This window comes from Galleria mellonella, unplaced genomic scaffold, assembly GCF_026898425.1.
Source record: "Galleria mellonella isolate WM207_F2 unplaced genomic scaffold, CSIRO_AGI_GalMel_v1 utg133, whole genome shotgun sequence".
Lineage (NCBI taxonomy): Eukaryota > Metazoa > Arthropoda > Insecta > Lepidoptera > Pyralidae > Galleria > Galleria mellonella.
This window is the reverse complement of record NW_026441990.1, coordinates 1,640,952-1,668,288: the sequence shown is the minus strand read 5'-3', so window position 1 is coordinate 1,668,288 and position 27,337 is coordinate 1,640,952. Positions and strand designations below refer to the sequence as shown.

The window sequence follows — 27,337 nt, the reverse complement described above, 5'->3', positions numbered from 1 at the left end:
GGGTTCTCCCCTGGAAATCATTGATAAGACTAAATAGATATCCGACCGATATGGGGGATATCGAAATGGCTGATGACTTTTTTCCGCTTACAATGTAATACTAGATGATCCCAATACATAGATATCGGATCAGTATCCAAACAATAATAAAGAGGTAACGAAGTATGCATAAAATAAAACTAAACACTTTCTGACCTGTCCTTTATTCAGTTTAATGTATAAACGAAAACCGGTCCACCTCACGATAGTTATATAGAGTAACCTCGCGCTCTGTTCCAATATAGGGCCTGACTGACTACATGTTACGCTTACAATATCATATACTTTGGAATGACATCCTGCTAATACTAATATAAGTAAATCAACTTTACAAACAAATCAGGATTCGTCAATAAATAAATTCTGCTTTGATACAACTTATAATTTTAACGTACTATAACGCTACGGTTCGCTGAGATCTAAGCTTACAATAAAAACTTTGGATAACAAAATTATAATAATTATGGACAATTCTTGTTTTGTACATTTTTACAAAGAAAACCATTTCGACATATATTCCACTGAGAATGCGTGTTAAATGCGGAGTTGTGACTGTTACGCACCTAAACTAAACGAATTATACACATATTATAATAATACATTTAGATTACAAAATAATTTCATTCTTCATGATTAATTTCAAAAAATATTAATTACACAATTATTGTTGTATGGAAGAATTCATTCTGATACTTATAAATACACACCGTTACTGGTTCAATATAAAACCTGTATTACACCAAAAATAGAAAATTTGTATGAAAATAAATTACAACTTACACGTTAGGTGCAATTAGGAATGTGCTCGTATCGGTATGTACTGCAATCTGACGTTTTATAATTAAAATTACGCGAAATAGGTCATTTATTGGCAATAATATCACAAATCAACCGATTCACGACAAGTTTGGAGTAATGACAATTTTGATGTTGGAATAATTAATGGAAATTGAATAAGGATAGATTAATGATTTTCAATGATATCGTATGAGAACACATGATAGGTGAATGTAAATATGTTGAATAATATTTCAATATTGTAATATGCAACACGACAATATTTATTTGAAGCACAACAATGCTGATGATATGTTAATAGATATTATCACTAAAACGTTTCAACATAATTTCGTTGAGTGAATTTTACTAGAAAAGTCCCATGACCTCGACCCGGCGATTTTATACTATGGAAATTATTAATTATTTGATTTGGCAACATTTTAGACTTAGTATTAATGAGAAGCCAAGCGATTCCGATTTTTATTACAATGTCAAGGTCACCAACGACTTCGTGTTAAACAAATTTAAATCCTATTACAATAAATTAAAATATGCAATTCCATGGGTAGATGAATGAAACGGAGATTCGGCTCAAGATTAAAACCTGGTATATTCGCTAAGTAGAATATTGAGCATTTAGTTGTCTTTTAGAAGAAGCTTGCGTCGCACTACGTTCTCGTTTCTAAAGCGCATAAATAAATTAATTATCAATAAATGCTGTTGTCATGAGCATATCCCGGTAAGTACACTAGTTGATCTACAATCTCATAGCCTTATTTAGTAAAGCTGTATACCGTCCGCGGAAACAAAACTGCCACTACAAGCAAACTAAATCGGTGAGCTGGCGGTTCATCCCTGATCGCTCTGACTCATCTGATCGATTGAAACCATTTTCTTGCTGACGGAGTATATCGGTGGCGAGTCCATTTTGCCCGATATCGCTTGGACGCGGCTCTTGACCGACTCCATCGGAGCCACATCGACTTTTCCATCGTCGCTGATGCTGGACGACGAATGCTGGAAGGAACCACCGACGTCTGCGTTGCCATATATGTGTTGTGGCTCCCTGATGTTGCCGTAAAGGTTGTAATTGTGTATTAAAGCTGACACTCTATTCGATGTGACCGGTAGACTGCTGTGTTCCTTCGGCAGATGTTCGGTAACATTTAACTGGCCCGTCGTGACTGGCTGGTTAATTTTGAAGGCTGGTTTAGGTGGAGGGGTTTCATCTTCTTGTATGGACGACTGGTTGCTGAGTATTGGGTTTTGAGGCGTGAACGTTTGGTTCTGGGCGGCGAACACTTGGTTCTGCGAGGTTAACGTTTGGTTCTGTGGTGTTGTTTGTGGACTGGCGGGTTCTCCAGGGTCGGGCTCTAGTGCCGCCCGCCAGTCGATGTTGGGGTGCCGCTCGCGGATGCAGTCGACTACGTCGAGGAGATTCTTTGCATCCATGGCCAACACGTGGGCTGCAGCGAGCATTCTCCTGGAATTAAAGGTATTTATTAAGTTGTTACGAACTGTTTTATCGGATGGTTATTCCTTTGCCATGGTAAAGAACTATGTACAGGTATATCATGTTATCAATCATTAAAAAAAAACAATAATTGAAATTGATGCCTTTTTTAAAATATTTGTCAATACTTTTATTACAACACCTTATTCTGAAGATTGCGGTATAAATCAACTTCAGTACCCACTATCTATTTTAGTTCATACTATTTAATATATAATGAAATTTATTGTTATTCTTAATAAAAAAATCTCCTAAAATCTTGAAAAAAAATGAAATTATAATAAAAAAAAAAATGAAAATAAACATTAACTGCAAAAAGAATTATCAAAATTGGTTCCAATTCGGATTACTATTACATTATTTCACTGCAGTAAGTTACAAAAAGTTTAATGACTTGGATATTTTTATTAGAGAGTGCATGGTATTGTGAAGTGCTACTTACTTGGTGTACTCCTGGTGTAGGGTGGTATTCGCGTACTGTATCGCGAGTCGCATCGCCTCCACGAGGGCAGCCATGTCTTTGCTTAGCACCTGATGAGCCATCTCCACTTCCCTTTAAAGGATTAAATTATCTGTTATATATTCTGTGAAAAACTTTTGTCTACTACTGAGAATGGAAAATGAATGATCATTTTTTATATACTTTGATGAGAGTGTTCTACTAACAAAAGTGATGAAGTTTACTGAAGAAACATATATCGAAATATGACAAAAAACATGCATACAAAATTGAGTACCCCATATTCTCGTACGCGGCGCGTTCAGCTGTTGGGTTTGTATGGGGGAGTTTTTTGTTATTTCTGAATTTTGGATTCCCGAAATTTTTATCTTTATATTTTCTATAACATGGGTTCTTAGTTTTACATAACACTAATGTTAATGATGTTTACGGTATGATTCTTGGTCGGACCAATTTAGGAAACCTTATTCTATGACAAACTGACTCGGATTTAGTTAAGTAGATTCGCAATTATATCCCCAGGTGATCGTTGTCCAGTTTCCTATAACACAATCCAACGTTAAAGATCGCCTGATACTCAATCCTGGATTATCTTGCTATTGCTAAGTTAGTTTGATTGTATTAAATAAAAACATTTTTTGTCCAGCTTTAAGGTTAAGTTAGGTTTTAGGTAACTTTTAGGTTAAATATCAGGAGCCCGTGTTTTCTAATAATACTCGTACTGGTATTAAAGGTGGTAGTGGAAGTATAAAAAATATACTATTTATATGAAATAAAGAAATTAATATTAAAATAATCCATTTTATAATGGTTAGGTGTACACTTGTTACAACCCTTAATCAATATGTCTATCTTTATTATTAGTAATGCGATATATCCTTTCAGGTCGACCTTCACGTCACCTCCCTGGAAATCATCGTGCTGAATTTCAGGTGTATTCATCCCGATGGGCTAACTGACCTGCCTTTTCGGGGGGAGAGGGATTGTTAATAATGGAAACTAAAAATCCCATTGCTAGCAATATACCCAACCAGGTCGACCTCCACGTGGTTCCTCCTGGAAACTATTATGGTTAGTTCTACTGGAATTCGTCATAATTGGCTAACTAACCTACTTCCATTGTCATCTATCATCCCTCACTGGTGTCCTGCCATCGTATACCGATAGCGCGAGCGGGGTTACCATTCCATTATCATCCCATTAAAAAAATGACCTGCCTTTTTATCGTCACATTTTTTCACCATTAATTTCATACAGACCTTTGAGCAGTGTGCGGGAATGGCACGACGACTAAATCGACAGTGGCACACAGCGACCGCAGCTGAGCGCCGACCGCGCGCACGGCCGCCAGCACGTCCGCCGGCGCCGCGCCGCCGCCGTCGCCGCCGCCGCCGCCGCCGCCGCCGCCGCCGCACTGCGCCACGTTCGCTAGCCGCATCACGCAGCGCACTACCGCCGTGGTCGCCGTGTAAACAGGCTCCGTGTTCGATGCTCGGGACGGTTGAATCGGTTTCTAATAATTATAATTATTAGTCGACTTTTTGTTAGGTAAATATTTTTATAGTGTGTTCCCCAGTATTATTATCGATTGTGATGCTGCCTTTATTTAAAGTGTTTTCTCTAAATATCCAATTTTATTAAGTTTTCTAAACAATTTTACATTATAAAAAAATAGGTGGATGAAGCAAGAGATTTCCTTAAAAATTTAAGTCGTTGGCATTATTTCCCCTGTTCATCCAATCCAAACCGTAATGTGACAATAGATAGATATAAATAAAAAACAAAATAGTAAGTAAACTAGATATTGTACTACTATTGTACAGACTACGAAATCATTATTCTTTGTATGAATCGATACCAAAATAATAAAAAAAAAATTAGCATACCTTATCTTCACTGGGTGGTTGTTCTTTTGGGTTAACGGTATTTGCTGGACTAGTTTCTGATGAATTCGCACCTGAAACGAAGAAAACTATTACTATAAATGTACTATTTATTAGATAAATATTTACAACATCATCTCTAGTACGACGGTATTATGGTATAAACTTTTGTTACCGCTAGATGGCGTTGTAAATTGAAACTTATCAAGTTTTATATAAAGATCCAAGGCATACGAATTAAAATTTTGTAAAGTGGGGAGAATTGTAATTGAATAAAAGGTGTTAACAAAAGATATTAAAAAATCCACATATACTTCTCCCTCATAATAATGTGTGATTACTTACTCATCATCATCGTCATCATATTCTTTTTTACACAATTTAGAATGACAAACAAACTGACGGCCCACTTGATGGAAAGTAGTAACCGTCGCCTATAGACATGAGCAGTACCATGGACAGAGTATTTCGCCCATGATAGCCCCGTGCATTGCCATTCCTGAGGACTCAGGTATTATTCCTCTGTACCCAGTAAATTCACGCCATTATCCCACCCCTCAAACCGAAACACAGCCATGCAAACACAACTGCTTGACGGTTGAAACACAAATGGGACAGAGGTACCCAAGCAATCGACTTTTGTACAAAGTCTCCCTCTGGTGAATAATTAGATAATGTAGATAAAAGATTTTATAGTTAAGAGAATCCACTGACCTGAATGTGTATGTGCGACTGGCCGCTCCTCTTGCGTTCGTTCTATTGGTTCGGCCTCAGTTGACATTTGCATATTTGACAGTCGTTTCTGCTGGAAGTACAATGGTCAATTTCAGAGTCACACTAGCGGAAAATTGTATTTTAAACAAAGGCGAAATTCTTTTTAATATTTCATTAATTCTGAACCGATTTACCGTGGCTAACAAGCAATCAGTCCGTCTAACAGTAAACGATCACTATAGCCTATGGACGTCTGCAACACCAGAGATATCACGTGCCCATTGCCGACCCTGAAGAAAACTTAAAACGCTCTTTTTAATAAACCCCATATTGTAGTCTCTAAGGAAAACGTGAACAAAGAGCTCATTCCACAGCCTGAGTGTTCACGGGAGGAAGCTTTTCTGATACTGCTGTGTATCTTTTGGATATCTATAGGTATTAGTCTGTTATTTTTTTTTATGGGTGAAAATAGTATGGTAACCCCGCCTGCACTAACGGGATACATTGGCGGAGCACCAGTGAAGGGTGATAGATGAGAGTGAAAATAGGCCAGTTAGCCCATCACGATAAATTCATCAGGAATTAACCATGATAGTTCCCAGAGGGAACCGCGAGGAGGTCGACCTGGTTGGGTATATTGCTAGCAATGGGATTCTCAGTCTCCATTACTAACAATCCCTTTCCCCCATTAGTCTGTTATTAAACTCATATTAATTTTGACACAGTCAAAATTTTTTGCAGAAAATAAATTACTATATCATTGGTATGCCGTGTGGTTCCGACTTAGAATGGGCTACCCCTTTCTTTCCTGTGGGTGTCGTAAGAGGCGGCTAAGGGAGAGCGAGGAATGGGCAGCAGCGTCACTCTTAAAATGTTGTCAAATCTTAACTGCAGTTGCCAACCCGCTTGTCAAGCGTGGCAACTACTGGAAATCCCATTAAGAGATGAGGCCTTTATTCAGCAATGGTTAACAGCTGATATTATGATAATAATGATAGCGATATAGTTATATCAGTATAACCGTATTATGGTTTCTTCAGAGCAGATAATGGGCACGTGACACCCCTAATGTTGCAGGCGTCCATAGGCTACAGTAAACGTTTACGAGTTGTATGTTTGTTTGTCACCATAGTCGTATAAAAAAAAAATTATAAGAAACAAACCAAGTTGTCTTCTTGCATCTGCAGCCATCTTCTGTCTTCTTCGCTCTGATGGTGTTGTCTTGCTAATTCCGCTAGCAATCTTCTTTCCACTGCTTGTTCCGTATCGAACTCCGGACTCTGTTTCATAAGATGTAAAGTTCAATATTGTATAACGAAATCTTACTATTTTAAGAACTTACGTTGTATTTAGTATTTTACATGATTATAGAAGAATTTTATATTTTAGTAGTAAGTAAAAATTGGACACAGTTATTTATAAGACTCCCAACCAAACACCAATTGAAATAAAAAATATTTTGTAACCAGCAACAACGTTAGTTCTTTTATTGATATTTTTATTGAAACCACTTGATTATTTAATTTTAATGAAGTATAAAATAATATTAAACTAATTTTCTAGTAAAAAAAAAAAAAACATAAGCTCTATACTAAAATTAATTATTGACTACCGCATTTTTTATACAATGATAAATAAAATAAAAAAAAAAACTTTTTTTAAATTAAAAGAAATATATGCCATATTTATTTCTTTTAGATTTCCTATTATATATCTATATATATTTTAGTATTTGTTTAGTACGGGTACATTTTTTTTATATAAGAATGCTGCAAGTGATTTCAATATGAAAAAAATATAAATAAATATTAAAATAAAAGTAATAAAACCAAAATTCTACCGGAGAACCCAATGGACACAAAAACTCTGTAAAAAAAGAAAATAAGGCTCATTTACAAAGTAATGTACAAAAAGTGTTATGTATAAGGAGATATGTATGTACACATAGACCATTCACAATAAATAAATTTAAGAATTGTGTATTATGATCTTTGCCTACCCAATAAGGAAAAAAGGTGTCAGTTATATAACAGATATTTATTGTGGCAATTATAATTATATATTTACATGTGTTGTTGTAATTACTTAATTAAATTAATAGCTATTTTAAACCTACCAAATGAATATATTTGACTTAGTGAAACAAAAATAGAAGACTATACATCTACGCAGTGATTGTGGACAAATTTTGACATTCTATTTCTAAAATATAACAAACACACTCATGCAATCGCTCTATCTACACAGATAAAAAAACTATTCACGCATTTTTCTCAAAAGGAAAAATCTATAAAATATATTATTATTGCATTCCTCTTGTATTTGTGCATAATCTACTAAAAAAAAAACATAAGGCACTATCTTGATAAACCATAATTCACTTTTGTCTTTGATGATTAGAACAATTTCAAAATAATACACTCACACTTATGTTCTAATTTCAAACGTGACACATAAACGATCATCAAAGTAAAAAGTTTTTAATTCACCACCAGCAAAGAAAAAAAAACATATAAAAGAAACTACGTACAAAACGCCTAGCTACTCAAAATCACCTGAACGGGCATATTCGGTGGCGGTACTGTGCAATCCTGTCGCGAGTAGTGCGGCAGTGCGTCGGGCGGCAGCGCATCAGGCGGCAGTGTAAGCGGCGGCAGTACCTCCGACGGCACCGCGGACTGGCTGGCGGCCTGCGCGGCCGCTTGTGGGCGGTACGCCAGCGGCTGTCCGCCTTGTACGTGGCTACTGAATATTTGCTGGGGCATATACGACATCGGCGGGATCACCCCCATCGGCTGCGCCGCGAAGCCCTGATTCATCGGGTACACCGGACTAGAGGACCTCACGAATTGACTAGACATTTTCACGTTCGGCTTCACCGGACTCTGGTACGGGATCCCCTGAACGACCCCGACGGGGACCCCGTACGCCGTAGGATGGGAGACGGACATGCCCGATACTGCAGGTCTGTACGATTTCGACATGGCTTTCTGAGCGGCTATCGCGGCGCAACTCTTGACGTTGTCGCCCCCGAAGTCGTATATTTCCTCGACGAGAGGCGGGTCGGGCTGGTGCCTCATTTTGTTGACGACGCTAGCAGCTAATTGCGCATTGAGAGCGCCTTGCACAGAAAACTGTCCTACGTCTTGTTCCCGCCTACTCCTGGGCGGTGGGGAGGCGGGAACAGAATGCTGCCTCGTGAAAGGCGCGATAGGGACCGGGGAGCCTCTATGCGAGAGACTGCCTCGAGCGTTCCGTTCCAGCGACCCCATCCTCACTGGCGCTCTCTCGGCGGTTGAAAGAGTGACACCTCTAGTATTCCTCTCGAGAGACCTAACCCTATTCGCGTAAGGTTCTGTCGATACGTCTGTCTCGCTCTGACCTTGAGGAGGAGACGAGACGTCCGTTCTTGGTGACATGGTCTGCGTGTTTTGACAGAGATTGTCGCAACTAGCACCTACCACGACAGTTAAAGTCTCGTCTGTTTGTTCGGGGACTATGGGATCTAACTTGTGCAAGCTCGCGACCGGGATAGGGACCGTTTGGAGGGGAATGTCGAGTTTCTCGTCGGGTTTAGGATTGATGATTTTGTCAACGATGTTAGGGTCGTCCTCCGGTAGAGTTTCAGCGAAGTCAACAGCGACTGTGTTGAATACCGATGCGGGCGTGGTGTACGCTTGCGGGTCGATGGCTCGGGACTGGTTCTCACGGAGAAGGTGCGCGAGGACCAGGGGGTTTTGGGCCACGATGTAGGTCTGTGGGGCCGCACCCGCTGCCTGTACCGATGTTGAATCCACCGCTGTGGAAAGAAATACAATTTTATATATTTGAATGTATAAACGTCGTTTAAGGACACAGTACACGCGCATGCTGGCTGTTGCTTATACTGTGCGTAGTGTGCAGTGTAGGTGTACCTGCGAGGTTGTGGTTGGCGTGCGGGCGGCTGGGCTTGGGCGGCGGTTCATCGCCCCAGGAGGCGGCGGCTACGCGCCTGTTCTCGCGTCGCATCGTATCCCACGCGCTGCTGCGTTCTTCCTGCAGGATCTCGCTGCAGACAAACGTGTATAGAATTAAAATATGTGTCGTAAGAGACAATTTAGGGAATAAACTACAAGGAAGCAGTTTAAGAGAATGGGTAAACATACATACTCTTTTGAACTGCTATCACTTTGTTTCATGTGATAATCAGGAGATTATCAAGTTAAACATAAAATGGATATTTTTGACTACCATACCCCACCATAAAAACCGAAACATAGCCACACAAATACAACTGCTTCACGGTAGAAACACGAATGGGACAGAGGTGACCAAGCAAGCGACTTTTGTACAAAGTCTCCCTCTGATATACTCTTCTTATTGGAAGTAATATTTATGTATTATATGTGCATTTCTTATGTATTGTGTATGATTGCTTTAATGTGTTAATGTAATTGTCACATATTTTTCAAAACATTTGCCCTTCAAACACTTTCTGTTTTTACATAATGGTTAGCTGGTAGAGAATGCCATATGGCATTAAGCTCACCATTTGTACAAAGTTTTATTGTGCATTAAAGAATAAATAAATAAAAAAATACTCACAAGAGAGTCTCCTTGAGATGGTGAGCGGTGGGCCGCTGCGAGGGCTCGTAGGCCCAGCAGCGCGACATGACCGAGTACAGCCGCGGCGGGCAGCCGGCCGGCAGGGCGAGCCGCTCGCCGTTCTCCAGTTTCCCTATCACGTCGTTATTCTTCACACCGATGAACGGTTTCACGCCCAGCATCAATATCTCCCACATGCATACACCTGAACGATACAAGAATACTATACTTAATAGTATGTGTGCCTGTTGCATTGCATATATATGTTATACCATGTAAAAACATGCTATAAAAAATAGTAAAATGAATGAGCTTGACATGAATAGTAATGTTAATGACCTTGACCTAAGTCTATAATTACTAATATACAAGCAAAACGAGAATAACAAGTTACATGATTATGAAGTGCACATGTAAGTATTAAATAGAAGGCACATTCGATAGCATTAATATATGCTTTTTTTTTATATACAACATAGAATGGCAAACAAGCTGACGGCCCACCTGATGGAAAGTGGTAACCGTCGCCTATACACATGAGCAGTACCATGGACATAACAGAGTATACTGTTTCGCCCATGATACCCCCCATGCGTTGCCATTCCTGAGGACTCAGGTGTTATTCCTCTGTACCCAGTAAATTCACGCTATATCCTACCCTTCAAACCGAAACACAGCCATGCAAACACAACTGCTTCACGGTTGAAACACGAATGGGACAGAGGTACCCAAGGAATCGACTTTTGTACAAAGTCTCCCTCTGCGACTTTCATGATTTGTGTGTAGAATGTCTTAATCATTATTATCAACAACATGAAACAATTATCTTTGAAAGAAAATGGACAATGACCTCAACTAGTCTAATACCGCTTTCGTTTAAATTAAGGATTTAGGGTAAAAGACAAGACACTTCAGTAGCTAAAAGTAGATTTGATAAACGTTATTTATTTGTACGAATGGCCTATACAAGGTGACATTTTATCCTCGAACATAATTTACCTTTATATTTGTTTTTTTTTTTCTTGCTAATTCGTTTCAATATCCGAAGAAAAATCCGAGAAACAATTCTCGGCTATATTTTAATTAGGAATAATTAAAATTGGGTGCTATAATGTATATGTGCTATACAAATGTATGGTTTATGTATATTAAATCATTTAATGTATTAGGTATGAATTATGTACAATAAAGATTTTACAATACAATACAAAATGTTAAATGTCCATTGTTTGTGAAAAATTTCACTTAATGTGATTCATACCAAACATCCAGACGTCGGAAGCAGACGTGAACCGCCTAAAGTTGATAGACTCGGGTGCCATCCACTTGATGGGCAGTTTACCGCGTGACGCCTTGTAGTATGATTTGTCATCCACCATTTTTGATAGGCCGAAGTCCGCTAACTGCAACAATTTTTAATATATATATTTTTTTTAAATACATGGTAATTACATACTGCTAAGAATAACTGGAAATAAAAATGAAATGCGCTATCTTTGTTTTTATTGGCAGGCCATATTAAAACTGTCTCTACATTATTTTTAATACAATGCAAAACGATGTTCGTCAATTACAATTACGTCTATTATGAATATTATTTTTGATTTATTATGATTTCCTTATAAAACTAAATTATAAATACGAAGCAATACTAATCCAGTAATCAGTGCAGTACAAATATTATTATAGTGGATCTAATTACCCCGTTAAATAATTATTATTTCTCAGCTCAAGTGTAAAAGTGCTCGGCTGCTTCCCAGCCCTACATTTTTGATCCTTCGAGCCGGATTTAAGTCAATAACAAATAATATGTGTCAGAAGAAATCTTTTTCATCGATCAATAAGAAATAGAATGTTATTAACACGTCTGTGCTATCCAGTTTTCTTTCTTATTATCTGCCTCACTCTCATTGAATGTGTATATTTATGTAGTGAGTGTGTACCAACCTTAACACAGGTGGGCGTGGAGACGAGGACGTTGCGAGCGGCGATGTCCCGGTGTACAAACTTCTTGCTCTCCAGGTAACTGAGTGCGGTAGATAGCTGGTAGATGTACAACACAAGTGTACAAATCTCCAACCTATAATCAAATATAATTTAATAAATTTTTTTAATGCAATTTAGAGTGATAAATAAAGTGATATCTCTCTATGGTGAGTGGTAATCGTCGCCTATAGAAAAGGACAGCGCCACGAGCATTACAGAAAACACATTGTACTCACGTGTGTTGCCATTCCTGAGGACTATTGTGTAAGCTGTTATTTTACATTGAAATATTCCACACACTTATATCGAAACATAGCCATGTAAGTACAGCTGCTTCTCGGTATGAACACACATATCTATAGTAAAGCAGTTCTAATCAAATGTATGTATTTTACAGTAAACTCACATATGATTAAACTACTTATCTGTCTAATAATAAGTTATTAATTACTATTTAATTAATTATTAAATATACACGTGGTATGGTGGTACCTCCTAGCGTTCTGTTGAAGGTAGGCCCTCATCTCGCCCAGCGTGGCCAGTTCCATTACGATCCAGATGGGCGGAGAGCTGCACACTCCCACCAGACCGATGATATGCGGATGACTGAATTGCTGCATTATATCTGTAGAGGGCGCGAGCACACATGAAAAGAAAGAAAAATATTTAATTTATAATGTTATAATATATTATATATTACTAATATTATCACCGTGTGACTCCGGCATAGAATAGACCACCCCTTTCTTTCCCGTGGGCATTTATCATTGTATTTTTTCGTGGGTATTTATAGAGGGAAATTTTGTACAAAAGTCGATTGTTTGGGTACCTCTGTCCCATTCGTGTTTCAACCGTGAAGCAGCTGTGTTTGCATGGCTGTGTTTCGATTTGAAGGGTGGGATATGGCGTGAATGTACTGGGTACAGAGGAATAACACCTGAATCCTCAGGAATGGCAACGCATGTGGGGTACTCTGTTATGTCCATGGTACTGCACATATCTATAGGCGACGGATACCACTTTCCATCAGGTGGACCGTCAGCTTGTTTGCCATTCTAAGTTGTATAAAAAAATCTTTTGGAGGAAACAATAAAGAGTATCTATCTATCTATTTTCTCGCCTATCACTATGAACTAAGCAGAGACGAAATATGTTAACAATACAGTGGCACACTTTCGGGATAAATTGTCAGTGAGCTCTCATACTGATGTACTTACAGGCTTCTTCTAGAAACTTCTCGGCGGTGTCGAGGTCGGCATCCATCTTGCACGTCTTGACCGCGACTGGTAACACGTACTCGCCGGTGGTACTGCGGCCCTGTTGCTTTTGTAGCGCGAGCTGACGTCGCAGTGACGGGTGGTTTGCAGACGTCACTTTACATGTGCCTGCGAATACCAATTACAGTTAAGTAACGAGAGAGTACAGAGTGACGTCATTGGCTACTTTTATATTTAGCGTTATTTTGCCTCCTACCGCCATCTACCGGGTCTATTTATTATTTGGTGACCAATACTTACAAAATTTTATAACGTCGTGATACAATTTTTTTATATATTAAGGTAATTAATACAGCATGGCACAATGTTGTCATTGGATCATTATTGATTAATAGAGAAATGAAAACTCTATTATTCCTCTCAAATAAAAATACAATTTACATAAAATATTTAGACAAAAAATGAGGGAATAAATTACTTAAAAAAAGAGGAGGTTCACAAGGTGAAGTTACTATTGGTCATAGAGTAATATGCGAGTTCTTCGGCACTTCTAAAAAAAATTTATACTAATAATCGATAAAGTTTAACCCATGATGTTGCTTTCTTGCAAATGTTTGGATTTAACATAATCTAGAAGTTAGTAAATTATATAAGAGATGCATTTTACCTTTATGTACATCACCGAACTGTCCTTCGCCAATGATTCCAGTTAGTTCGATTTGATTTCGAACTAATTCATAATCGCGAACTGAAAAAGAAAATTAAAATTACACACATTTTATATGAATATGAAGCTATATTCAACTAAATATCTTTCCCAGTATGATCTACGATCGAAAATGACCTTATGTGGAGCTAACATTAGTTTCAAGTTACAACCAACCTGCCGGCGTAGAGTAGTCGGCGTCGTCGTCTACAATTTCGGCGTAATCTTCGGACAGGAGTGTCGCCGTGTTCGCCTCCCACGAACTCGTCTTGCCCTCTGACGAACTGCTGCTCATTTCAGCTGCAAGTAATTAATAAATAAATACCACTAGTCATTTTAAATAGCGTTACGTAGACTAAAATTAAGCAGTGTCTGTGTTTCTGGACAACTGGTAAATATATTTATATTTTAAATACATGAATATTATACATAGAATAAAAAAGAAACATTTGTACGAGGATCGAACTTGTGACCATCGGAAGGTTGACAAATTTAGGTTAAAAGTACATGGGCTTAACTTACTTTTACACTGACAGGTGAGTTGTTTCCATACGGTAGCTTGCGAAAACATTTAGTCAGTTAAGTTTATAGTTTTCATTATGTCTTAAAATTTTATTTATCATTATAAAATTTGTACTGTACTAAAGTTTAAAATATAGATTTAAATGTAAAATACTAAGAATAATACGTAGAATTAGAATAGATTTCTTAGAAATTGAACCTTAACTCCTATTTATATACGGGCGAAATTCGGTAACCTAACATAAAATATGACATTACAGAAGTGATACTCACTTGTTCTGTTCCAAAGGGAAGTCTGTGAGTCAGTGACGAGTCTGCAGTAACCGTCGACAAGGTCTGCTAAACTCTCTGCAGCCTGAAATAACAATATTACATCTTATGTACTTATATTAAGAATTACCAGTTCTATATTAAGTTCCGCATTTAATTTTATTAAATAACTATCTACTCTAAAATTTTATTTCTAAAACCAATCGTGACAAATACAGGATTCTTTTTTTATACAACTTAGAATGGCAAACAAGCTGACGGTCCACCTGATGGAAAGTGGTAACCGTCGCCTATAGACATGAACAGTACCATGGACATAACAGAGTATGATGATACCCCCATGCGTTGCCATTGACTCAAGTGTTATTCCTCCGTACCCAGTAAATTCACGACATATCCCACCCTTCAAACTGAACAACAGCCATGCAAACACAACTGCTTTACGGTTGAAACACGAATAGGATATAGGTACCCAAGCAATCGACTTTTGTACAAAGTCTCCCTCTGGTAAAAGGATGAATATGACAGTATTCTATCTTTCTCTTCTATATTTATTTTGTCTTATAAATTCCGCACTTTTTAATGCACAAAAACCAATTTTATTTATTAAATAATTAAATATAGATACATCAAGATAAGGTTCTTAAGTGGCGACTATGTACGGGTAAACGCAGTGTAGGACGACCTCCCACTAGATGGAGTGACGACCTGAAATGCGTTGTAGGAAGTTGGTGGATGTAGGTGACTCAGGGCCGTTCTTTATGGCTGTCTATAGGGGAGGCTTATGTCCAGCAGTGGACGGATAATGGCCGAAATGATGATAATGACATTAAGATACATTGTATAAGTATATAGAACAACAATTAATAAAAAGAGTGAGCTAATTTAACAATTAGCTGACAAAAAGTTGAGCCGTTTTTGAGGCTCGATGCTCTATCTATATAATCTAAGACTACAACATTGTATCATTCCGCTATGTGAGTACCAACCTCGACGCTACTACACGTTATTGTCAACGTTTCTGTAGCCCCTTTCACTCTCAGCTGTAGAGCCGCTTTTCCACACGAACCGCTCTGAAATAAAACATTTATATTGAAGTATTAAAAAACTTAATAAAGGACTACTCTCCACTTATAAATACCCTCCAATATTTAATACATTGAAAGAAATGTTACATCGTCCAGATTGACTGCAGTTTTTTTATACTAGCATAAATAAATTGTTTATATAAAAAAAAAAAAAATTGAAAGTAAAAATATTTCATGGAATGTCCAAGATGCTTCATATCACTTCACATGTTTAATTGGCCTTGTTATATATAAGATAAACCAACAATAATCACATATTTATGTAGCCAAAAAGTACGGTATGAGAAATAAATCAGGGCACTTTTCTGAAACTCGAAAATCGATCGAAAACTACTTGAAAATAGTCTCTCTATTTTGCTCTAAGCGCGTCAGATTATTATATTTTATTTATTAATTAAACCCTTTATTGGATCAATATTACATGAGTTATTGATGAATATTAATTGGGTAATAATATTATCGATTATATTTAGAATAAATAGATGAAAGAAGAATTACGAAAAAGATTTATCTAGCACGAACAAATGGACATCTGTAGAGGCTGCTCTAGATGGATGTATATTGACCAAATAGGTCTATTAAATTGCTGAAAAAGAGGCAAATTAATAGTACTCATAACCGGCGAGCGTATTTGAATAGATTAATGAATATGGAGAAAGCGATAAAGGTCCGTTTGAATCGGAGCATTTGGCATTACATTGTTTCTGTCTACCCTAACGGGAGACAGGCGTGATGGATATGTATGTATATGTATTTTATAGAGTAAATACCTGCGTTTGCGACTGTTGCGTGCAGTTAGATTTGAGCGTTTGCACGGCGACTATGTCGCTGAAGGAAGCGATTTTTGAGTATGTCGGCGGCTCGCCTGCCTTGTGCGATACGTATGATATATCTGTAGAAAATAATGATGGTTACATTAAAATTGCTTATTTATATAATTGTATCTAAAAGATGTGCAATAAGGAATTTTAAACAAACTGCCGTATCCTTACATATACTTTGTCAAGTTTACGAATATCTCCTTCGTTTTCCCGCCAATGTATCGTTTAAAAAAATTGAGTTTAATTATAGAACACTTTCGAAAAAGGTTTGACTTTTTTTTATTAATAGCTCGCCTTGTGATCGTTTGGTTTTGGGAGAATACAGGGACAGTATCGCCCCCAAATGCGATTAACAGGAAAGTGGATTTTTTTCTATCAACGATTAGCGCAGGGTTGCCAGATGCTACATTTGATTTTTACCCAAATGTCAAATATTTTTCTAGCAAATGGATGCTATTTCCATCACTTTTAAGCAATATATTTTCACATATAAAAAGAACAATTCACAAGGTATCAACGTATTCTATAATCTTATGTGCATGTCGCTAAATAATCGAAGGAGTACCTATGTCAGGCCCAATGGCCAACTCGACCGGTATGGCCCACTCGGTGCCGAGCGCGCCCGTGAACGTCTCCCTGTCGTAGCCGTAGTGCGTGTGCATTGTCTCCAAATATTTCAGCATGCACTCCGTGTCGCTTAGATTCGCCACCTGTCAACAACAACAAGTCGTTCATTTCAGTAATAATCTATATGATAATGTTGATGTTTTAAAGCATTACTTTATTCACTTGTTCATAATTGTGATGATGACGGTGATAAGTGTTGTGTTATTATATATTTTCAATTATTCATTTATGATTGAACTTGGCAAGTTATTAATTGCAAATTGTTATAGAAAAAAGACATTATAAAATTTGCTTCGTCTTATTACATAAATTATTTCACTACTTTTAATATAAAAAATAAAACAGAAAATAAACCTATATAAGAATATATCATAACAGTAAATATATATATAATACCCTATTTTAATAGGTAATAAAATATTTAATTAAAAATAATACGAGTATTAAAAAATACAGTTGTAATAAATTTTTATATTTATTAGATTGATATTTAATCTGACAACCCACTTGATGGAAAGTGGTAACCGTCACCTATAGACATGAACAACACTATGGTCATCACAGAATAAACTGTGACGCCTATTCAATTAAAAATATTCACAATAATTTATTAATACCAAATACCTTTTTGAACTGCTGTTGTATTGCTTTCTTCAGGACCTTTGGCTTGATGGCTTCGAGGACTGATTTGGGCAGGAATTTATGAAGGCCAAACTCCTTCTCCAGATATTCAATGTTGGACTTTTTGTCCAATGATATCTGCATGTCCTTACAAAAGTATCTAGAAGTAATAAAAAAAATGATCAGTGTTTTGACAGCAGACGTTGCTAAATGATAAATAACAATAATAAGTATATGAGAAAATGATAAAATAACGCAACCGACAAAATGATTCACTGTTTTTTTTTTTTCATTTAAGAGTTTCCTCTTGTCGATGCAAACTAATTCATGCATCTTCTTACGACATGACTCTTAGTGTTTCCTTTATCTGTCCCATGTACTTATTCCTCGATCTTCCCCTTCCTCTTTTGCCCTCTACTTTTCCTTCTACTATGCTTTTATAATATATTACTATATAATATATTGCGTATTTATATACCAGCTCTAAAAGCTGAGAAGCTTTAAAGAAAATAATCCGTCAAATGGGTACATTTATAATTTAAACTAGATATAAGAGAGCTCGATATAATCAATGAAATTAATTGATAAAAATAAAAAAATGTTGAACCTTGGAATGTTAATGTATGAATGTTTCTTTATTCCGCCATAACTTCTATATATATGCATATTATTGTATATACATATGTATATGTCTGTAAATAATATAAACAAATATAATAAATATTATATTTATATTGTTATATTATTTATTTATGCTATTTTCCATATCATGTGTTGCAATCAAAATGCGCTGAAATTGTTTTAATTAATTTATTTATTCTACAAGAATGAGAAATTCATAGTGGCCCGTATGAAAGTTTATGGAGGAAGAGAGAACGGAAACAGATCGCCGTTTTACAATGCTACATTAATCAGTGTTTCCATATACAAAATTTACATTGTTACTTTATGGTTTTAGAATAAAAAAATATTTTCTGTTAAGATATAATATTGGATCTTAACAACATGATGTTCTAATCAATAAAGTGATTATTTCTAAGATCTGGCCATCACATATAAATATTATTGTACAGGCAGGGCAATCGAGTATTTTAATTTACGAAGCATATGTATTTCTAATATGATTTTAATATACATAAAATGGGGGGAAAGGATTGTTAGTAATGGAGACTAAGAATCCCATTGCTAACAATATACCCAATCAGGTCGACCGCCTCGCGGTTCCCCCTGGAAACTATCATGGTTATTTCCTGATGAATTCATCATGATGGGCTAACTGGCCTGTTTTCATTCTCATCTAGCACCCTTCACTGGTGCTCCGCCAGCGTATTCCATTAGCGCAGGCGGGGTTACCACACCGTTTTCAGTTATCAAAAAAAAAAAAATATACATCAAATCTGTACTCACTTAATTTCTAAACAACATATTTGTATCGCCAAATCCTGGTCGACCATAGGATGATTAGCGTTGAGGTAGTCGTGTCGCACCTGGAAAATTAAAATTTCATATTGTATTTCAATATTTACTTATTATATACCTATGTATTACTGGCTGTGTGGTCCCCGCATAGAATAGGGCACCACTTCCTTTCCTGCGGGTGTCATAAGAGGCGACTAAAAGTTCTTAATGGTACTAGGATAGACAGAAGCGTCCCTCTTAAAACATCTCTAAAAAATTAACTGCAGTTGCCAAACCGCCTGCTAAGCATGGCAACTACTGGCAAAACTCCACTTATGGTTGAAGGCATATATTCAGCAGTGGACAGTTAACGGCTGAAATGATGATGATGATGATGATTTATTAATACCATTAGACGAGTGATGTGTTTATTAGCTCTTGATACATTAACCGCCTAATCAATTTTTTTTCTATGATATTAAAATGGCAAGCAAATTTACGGAAATACATGACAGAAAGAATATTTTATGAGCTATGTAAACTACTTTTAATTTTATTAATAAAGTTAAAGTAACAACTATTTTATAATAATTTTGAGATGTGACCTTTCTGTTGATAGTTGATTCTCATTAAAATAAAATGTACTTATAATAAAAAAAAATACGTCTTGGGTATTTCTCATTGAAGATCCTGAGGTTAACGGACGTGAATCTAAAATATTATATATAAATATTTTCCACGGATTTAGTCACGCTGATCTTTATGATGTCAACAGGGGTCAAGAGATTTACGATACTATGTTGCGCGATGCATAAAGTAGGCATATTGTAGTAATGGCCATAAATCATTCTCAAATATCACCGTGTGTAATTCCATCATCATACCAGCTGTTAATTGTTCACTGCTAAACATAAACCTCTCCCATAAATTGCCATAAAGAACGGTCCTATATTTATATTTAGCACTGTGATTTAAACTACAGAATTGACATTGTATAATATACTTTTAATACCTGATCGTAGTAATAGTGAAAAGTGACGCGGTCGGAGTCGCAGAGCTCTCGCAGGTTGGCGGGCAGGTACCGCACGCGCAGCTCCAGCCGCCACTCGCTCGCCGGCCATTTTGTGAGCAGCTCCGAAACTGGCGTGTCTTGGTGGATCCATCGGATCTGAAGAGAGGAACGTGTTTGATTATAACTAAACTAGCTGTATTCCCAGGTTTCACACTTGGTCGAATGGTGATGTTGAATAGCCCTTCTTAAAGATTTTTTCAAACTATACTAGCAGTTTCAGAGATTAGGGCATTCAAATAAATAAACTCTACGTTGACGATATTAGTAAAGATTAATAAAAATCACAGTAAGACTATAGAAAAGTTGTTTGCTAGGATAAGTTACCTTTGTCCCACTCATATTTCTGCAATAAGACAGTTGTTTTTTGGTTTAAAGGTAATGGCAGTGAAATATAGTAGTACAAGATCATAATCCTTAGATACACATGAGGGGTATCATAGGCATTACAATGTATTCTATAATGCCAATAGTACTGTTCATGTCTAAAAGCAAAGATTACCACTTTCCATCAAGCCAGCTCGTTAGCCGTAAAGGATCCTACGTACTTAGTTATAATTACGTTAATATTCAATAAATATTTACCTTCCCAGTATTGAGCTTCCTGGCCCTCAAAGCGTAGCAGGATGCAAACACCCGATCACCAGTGGCTAGCCGTGATGCTAGCAGCCGCAACACAGATCTTACGTCTTCGTCTGACGATGCCCGTACCACGTTGAAACCGCCATTCGGGAGGTGAACTTTAAGGGTCGACTGGTCTCCGCATGATGAGCCTGTTGGATGAAAAGGTTTTTGTAAAAATTTTACATTCTTTCTTTTTAAAAGGTCCAATTTCACTTACATCTGTTTATGTTTGTACTAAGCTATAGGTTACTTTTAATCCAGGACAGTAAACATATCACGCTCATGCGGACGAAGTGGTAGATATAAGCATTAATATAGTATATGTATGTATAGCATTTTCAGTTCCAAACGAGAACTAGCAAGAAACTTGGTTGTTGGTCATTTAAAATCGACATGAAAAAAAAGGTTTTTAATTCGTTTTTTTTTATATTTATTACCTCATAACTCCCGTCAGTTCTAAACTGTTTTGGAAAATTCTTTATTTATCTGAAAGGATATACTTACAAATTACACCCATACAATTTTATCAAAATCTGTTAAGTTGTTTTTATTTTAGATCAAAGTAACAGGTCTTGTCGAAACCGAAGTCGATTCTTTTTTTGTTGGACACAATTTTTAATTATTATGGATGCTTGTTATATTTATTAGTTGAAGCAAGCAAATCCGCTGGATACTGCAACTATGTAATATCGAAATTTAATGTCTTTTTTGACAATGAACCTGTTAGTTACATTCTGTGTGCCGTGACTGTGCAATTTCCAAACTAGATTATCGAGACTTCGTGCTTATGAGAAAGTTCCACCTCACTTTGATTAACAGCGATTAACCTAATGGAAAACTTTGCCATTAAGAAAAGCTGTGAAGGGTGGAACTAAATCACGCATCACGGGTTACAAGATAGTTTGTCTATTCATTGGTTTTTCTTCTGATATAGAAGTAAACGTATAGATATATTATAATTTTCTAATGGGTGAAAATGGAATGGTAACTTCGCCGCCCTCCACCAGTGAGAGATGATAAGTAAGGATGAAAGATGATGTATTTAGCCTATCGTAACGAAGAATTAATTACATGCATTAACCACGATGGTTTCTAGGGGGAACCGCGTAGAGGCCGACCTGATTGTGTATTTTGCTAGCAATGAGGCTGTTAGACCCCAATCCCTTTCTTTCTGCTACATAATCATATTTATTGGTATAATCCCACTCTTAAGCATGGATAAAGAAAGGATAGCCTACAGTAATAGGTAATAGTAAATTATTATTGTATTTATAGTATAGTAATTAGTAGTAACCAAGCTGGCCAGACTGATCGGTATCGTTTGATTTTATAATAAGATTGCCTTATCCAGCACGTTTTCTTTTCTTAATTGTTTTTTACGACATCTTGAAAATGAATAAGAGTGATGTTTAAGAAATGTATTTTTAAATCGAAAATTTAGTTTAAAAACAGATACTAGATGGTGTTGTTGACAATGTAAAATTTGCTGTTAAGGTTTTCCTGTGTTTTGATGGCCTGCCCTTAGAGAATTAATTAAACGATTCTATCATTTCTACTGTATTGTGGTTGTTTCATTCGACATCATCGGTAGCAGATTTTTGACTCACGGTACCTAGTTGTTCAAGTAACAACACATTCTTTTTACACCGTCATTAAAAGCATTATATATGTATTCTTTAATTAGTGTAACAAATAAAAGATAAACTGCAAAATTAATCTCACTAGAGTATTCTAATGTTATACAAGATTATCAAGCATAGTAGATAGAGACTTCGTAAAAGTAGTCTGCGTGGAGCAGGTCTTTTTTTTACGATACTTAGAATAGCAAACAAGCTGACGGCTCGCCTGATGGAAAATAGTGACAACTAACGTTTAGAGACGTGTTAACGTCTATGCCATTGCACCGTTATAAGCACCATGACTGAATATACTATTATATCTCTCTATATTATATTATACATGTGTAATTTTTGTGTTTTAACTTGCACGGTTGTTTTGGTTAAATTTAACAAGAATAAACCACAATGGTTTCCAACCATGTGTAGATCGACTTATAAGAGTAAAGGGCTAGTTGTTTAGTTTAGAATGGTACGAGAGAATAGATTACTGAGCATGGAGGCATAACACCTTACTCCTCTGAAATGATAACTTATGGGGGATATAATAAACGTCAATAAAGTCCTAATTGCTTTTCTTCTTTAAACATTACGATTAACATTTTCCATTACGTTGTTCGTCTGTCTGTTTACAATTCTAATAATTTTATAAACAATAAACTGAATTTTATTCAACTGTAAGACATTAAAACAAATTTAAAAAACGCTGAAACATGTTTCCTCAGCAAATAATAGTACAAAAAATATAGAAGAAATAGAACTAGATAAGTGACCTTCATTAGGCTAGTTGGGCATTTTCATTCGCCTCATTACCTCTCCATTGGCCAAATGAAGTTGTCCCAAACTACCACGAGTAGTTACAACTTCTGGTTACAATTTCATCAGGTGACATACATATGTACAATTAAAATTGAATACAATTGTTATCAGGTGAATTTAACTTTAAAAATTAACTTATTCAATTGTCTAAGTTTTATCTGTGTTAACGTTTTAACTACAGTTGGATAAGTGCAATAACATTAAAAAGGTGCAAAATTGAATCATAAAGACATTATGATCTATTCATATGGACTTTTTATCTGCGAACAAAATTTACTTTAGACTTGTAAATTCGTCAATAGAGAATCCTTTAAAATTATTTAGAGATTTTGTTATGATCGGCCTAAAATCTAAAAGTTTACTTTTCTGGTCGGTCGGTATGCTACCATGCATGCGTGTTATGAGAGTAGGTACTCTGCTTAAACAGAAGGACATTTTATCCGCGAACAAAACGTTCGTCGTTACACAAGTCATTAGGATGTATTTTGACAAACGCCTGTACGTTGATATTTGGATACCAGACTAAATAACTTTTAAAGAAATCGAGTGTTTTCGATTGTCTGATGTTAAAAAGTAGGTAAAAACGATAACATATCAGTTCAATTGTATATGCACGGCTGTTTTTTGATATGCATGTAGACATATTGTGAGAAATGAATTTATCTATAGGAACTAACTAAAAATTTGTGCAATTGCAGTGACAATTAGTTTTCCTGGAATTATGAGTATAACGTATCAATTGCCCAGCTTTAAGGAAACTAAAACTATGGAAGAGAGAGTGTTATACAAAAATGGTAAACATAAAATATAGTGATTCATCACATATTCTTATAAATTAACGTCAGGAAATTCTATTGGGGTTTTTTTCTTTTGTTCTCTATTCGTAGAAAAAAAAATTAGCTGGCATATTGATGTAATACGATATTCGATTATATCAAACTTTTTTTCTTTTTTTTAATTAATTTTATAAACTTTAGGCTTAAGAACTTAAATGGCATTTAAAACTGTTTTCATGATACCTTTACTCGTAAATCAAAATTTACGACACCTTATCAACATAAAATATAGTTTACATTAATTATATTTTTATCACTTTAAGCAATTTTAGTCGAGAAGAAAATTTATTAATATAAGATATTGTATTGCACTCATATACACCTAAACATTATTTTGTAAGTATTCCATACAAATTATTCTTCTTAAGCTCCCATTATTCATTTAGAATTTTTTTTATACAACTTAAAATGGCAAACAAGCTGACGGCCCACCTAATGGAAAGTGGTAACCGTCGCCTATAGACATGAGCAGTACCATGGACATAACAGAGTATACTATTTCACCCATGATACCCCCTATGCGTTGCCATTCCTGAGGACTCAGGTGTTATTCCTCTGTACCCAGTAAATTCACCCATTCAATAATATCGACACCGCATAGTATCATGTCCATTAATTGCTACTTACTCTAATCAATCACTCTTTTACAGTTGATTTATACCTACAATTCATCCATACATTTATTAATCAATTTATCTTATATTATTTTACATGCAGCAAGGAATTTAAGAAGTATGTCAAAATCATATCATCAATTGGGTATCAGTTAATAATCAATATGCAAAACATCAATATAAACATGAATATCGATTATGCAGGTATGCAAATGACACCATTATTGTGCCTCCGACAAACAATCGAGTGGGTCCTATATGGGTGTATATTGGACCACCCGCGCAAGCGATCCGATTGCAAGTAACGTCAAGATAGAATGGCTACAGTAGCTTGTACGAAAACGTAACGTAAAACATAGGTGGCAAACGAGAAAACGGCTCACCGGATGGTAAGTGATTAGCACCGTCCATGGGACATTACAGAGAATGTCCGGCTTTTTAAGAAATTTGTTTTTATCAGTTTCAATGTCATATGCGTTCGTTAACACTGCTGCTGGGAGTTGGAGCTATCAGCTGATCAATGACTAATTTCTTTGAGCATATTCTTCATGATATATGCGATAAAACACGCAAAGAGACGCAACGACTCTACGCAATGTGTGTAATATAATATATGCTTAAAATTGATTTTCTCTAAATCACTAAAATAAGGAACTATTTTTTTATTTGTTGATTATTAATTAATATTAATCATCATCAATAATGATCTTAAGAACCCGGAAATCACTCTCATTGGAAGTCCCAAATTAAGACAGTAATAGATCGCATAATATTAAGTATTGATAAACAAACATGAGATGTTTGATAGAGGTTACAACCTCTCGATTCTCTTTGCTAATAAATACGGTTATCATTCCACCTTTACTTATTAAAAAAAGCATCATTTGGTTATAATGACGGCGTAGTCAGCTGGGTTAAGAGCAATTTAATTTTCAAAACTCATTTTACTTCATTAACATTTCCAAAGCTTATACATATAAAAACGAAATGAAATCAATGTTTAGGTGAAGTGAAATTGAAGTAAGTTGAGACCATAAAGTGTGAATGTTTACAAAATAGCTTAACTAGTCTTTCTACGTTAACGAAATTCACTGACCATGCGTAGGAGCTTGCGGGTGCCGCTTGGGCGAGCCGCCCGGCGGCGCGGGCTGCATGGCGCGCGCTAGCGGCCCCTCCGCGCAACGCCCCCCGCCCTCCGGCTCATGGCTGCAACAAATGAAATTATCGTTAGAGCAATAATTACTAATAATAAAAACAACAATTAATATATAATATAATATAATAATCTTTATTTCACTCTTTGTTACAATATAGTTTGAAGTCCCTAACTCCCTAAAGGTAGGTATGAAAAAACCTGTGTTTCAGGAGTTAGTGCCCTCTTCCATATGTTGTTTTACATTTTTAGTGAAACAATATGAAACAGAGAACTAACAAATACAAAAACAAAAATTACTATGGAGCCCATAATTTTAGAGAAACAATAATTTATGGGTTCAGTAAAATTGTGATAAAAATGTATGCATGTGTGTGTGAATGTGTGTGTGTGTGTGTGTGTGTGTCAATTATTTATGTGTTTATCGTTAGATATCAAATCATGACATTTGTCTAGGGCACTGTGGTTGTAAACAAACAAGAATCTATCAATATGACAAATTGTCGTACACGAGTGAGCTATATTTTGCATCTTGTACTTTCTCATGCGTATCTAGGTACCGATCAATGTGTTTGATATTTTGTTGTTCTGTAAACCTGACATAGAATGGGTCCCCCTTCCTTATCCATGGATGTAGTAAGTGGCGACTAAGAGAACTTAGTGATGAGCAGCAGCATCCTTTTTAAAACATCACCAAAACCTAAACTGCGGTTGCTAATCCGCCTGCTTATTACTAGCAAAATCCTCCTTATAGGGGAGGCCTATGTTCAGCAGTGGACATTTAACAAACTGATGTAATAATGCATCAAGGACTGTAAAAAAGACGTAGCCACATTCCTCATTTGACAAAGAACATTATTTACAACATAAAGACACCAAATATTACCATACAAAGCGTTCAGCAAACAATGAAAGTAGCAAGGGTCTGTGCTTTATGAATAATAATAAGCGTAAACACTTTACAAGGGATTCCAGACCATTGGGCACACCATTTGCATAATAGATAAAGATTTGCCGTTAATGAACCAGTAAATGTGGAACTAGTTTGCATGCTCCCACTGAAAGTAACGATTGACTGTTAATCACTCTGTAAATATATTAAGCTGGTAATTAGAACTTCGTTTGTCAAAATTTTAGACGATAATTCGATTTATATAATTAGTAACTTTTACCCGTGACATCCATATGACCAGGATTATGTACATTGCCTAGGATAAAAGGTAACGTATGTCCTTCTCGCCTTAATGGAGTTTAACAGCCTCATTGCTAGCAAATATTAAGTGTACCTCTGGGTCGTACTAATAGGAAGCCATTGTGGTTTATTTCTGATGAATTCGTGAACCTTGTTACCTAACTTAATTCTCACCTATCATCGCC

General features: G+C 36.2%; 1 protein-coding gene across 10 annotated transcripts in view; it reads right to left on the bottom strand.

Annotated features, from left to right (window-relative positions):
• Window positions 1-187: 187 nt before the first annotated feature.
• LOC113511153 (focal adhesion kinase 1) overlaps window positions 188-27,337 on the bottom strand; it is a 181,705-nt gene continuing 154,555 nt past the window's right edge. For 7 of the 10 annotated variants that reach the window (XM_052903164.1, XM_052903166.1, XM_052903163.1 and 4 more), the window contains 24 exons: window positions 25,904-26,013; window positions 20,884-21,071; window positions 20,242-20,397; window positions 19,239-19,318; window positions 17,835-17,991; window positions 17,149-17,293; window positions 16,533-16,654; window positions 15,664-15,747; window positions 14,678-14,759; window positions 14,060-14,182; window positions 13,844-13,924; window positions 13,177-13,344; window positions 12,452-12,584; window positions 11,921-12,053; window positions 11,235-11,376; window positions 9,974-10,178; window positions 9,304-9,437; window positions 7,945-9,188; window positions 6,553-6,669; window positions 5,390-5,480; window positions 4,679-4,749; window positions 4,052-4,305; window positions 2,775-2,885; window positions 188-2,302 (listed from right to left, as the gene is read on the bottom strand). In XM_052903164.1, coding sequence (XP_052759124.1) covers window positions 1,669-2,302; window positions 2,775-2,885; window positions 4,052-4,305; window positions 4,679-4,749; window positions 5,390-5,480; window positions 6,553-6,669; window positions 7,945-9,188; window positions 9,304-9,437; window positions 9,974-10,178; window positions 11,235-11,376; window positions 11,921-12,053; window positions 12,452-12,584; window positions 13,177-13,344; window positions 13,844-13,924; window positions 14,060-14,182; window positions 14,678-14,759; window positions 15,664-15,747; window positions 16,533-16,654; window positions 17,149-17,293; window positions 17,835-17,991; window positions 19,239-19,318; window positions 20,242-20,397; window positions 20,884-21,071; window positions 25,904-26,013 — 4,765 coding nt within the window. In that variant the 3' untranslated portion in view covers window positions 188-1,668. The remainder of the gene's footprint in view (window positions 2,303-2,774; window positions 2,886-4,051; window positions 4,306-4,678; window positions 4,750-5,389; window positions 5,481-6,552; window positions 6,670-7,944; window positions 9,189-9,303; window positions 9,438-9,973; window positions 10,179-11,234; window positions 11,377-11,920; window positions 12,054-12,451; window positions 12,585-13,176; window positions 13,345-13,843; window positions 13,925-14,059; window positions 14,183-14,677; window positions 14,760-15,663; window positions 15,748-16,532; window positions 16,655-17,148; window positions 17,294-17,834; window positions 17,992-19,238; window positions 19,319-20,241; window positions 20,398-20,883; window positions 21,072-25,903; window positions 26,014-27,337) is intronic. The other 3 variants (XM_052903162.1, XM_026894756.3, XM_026894757.3) reach the window with 3 other exon arrangements.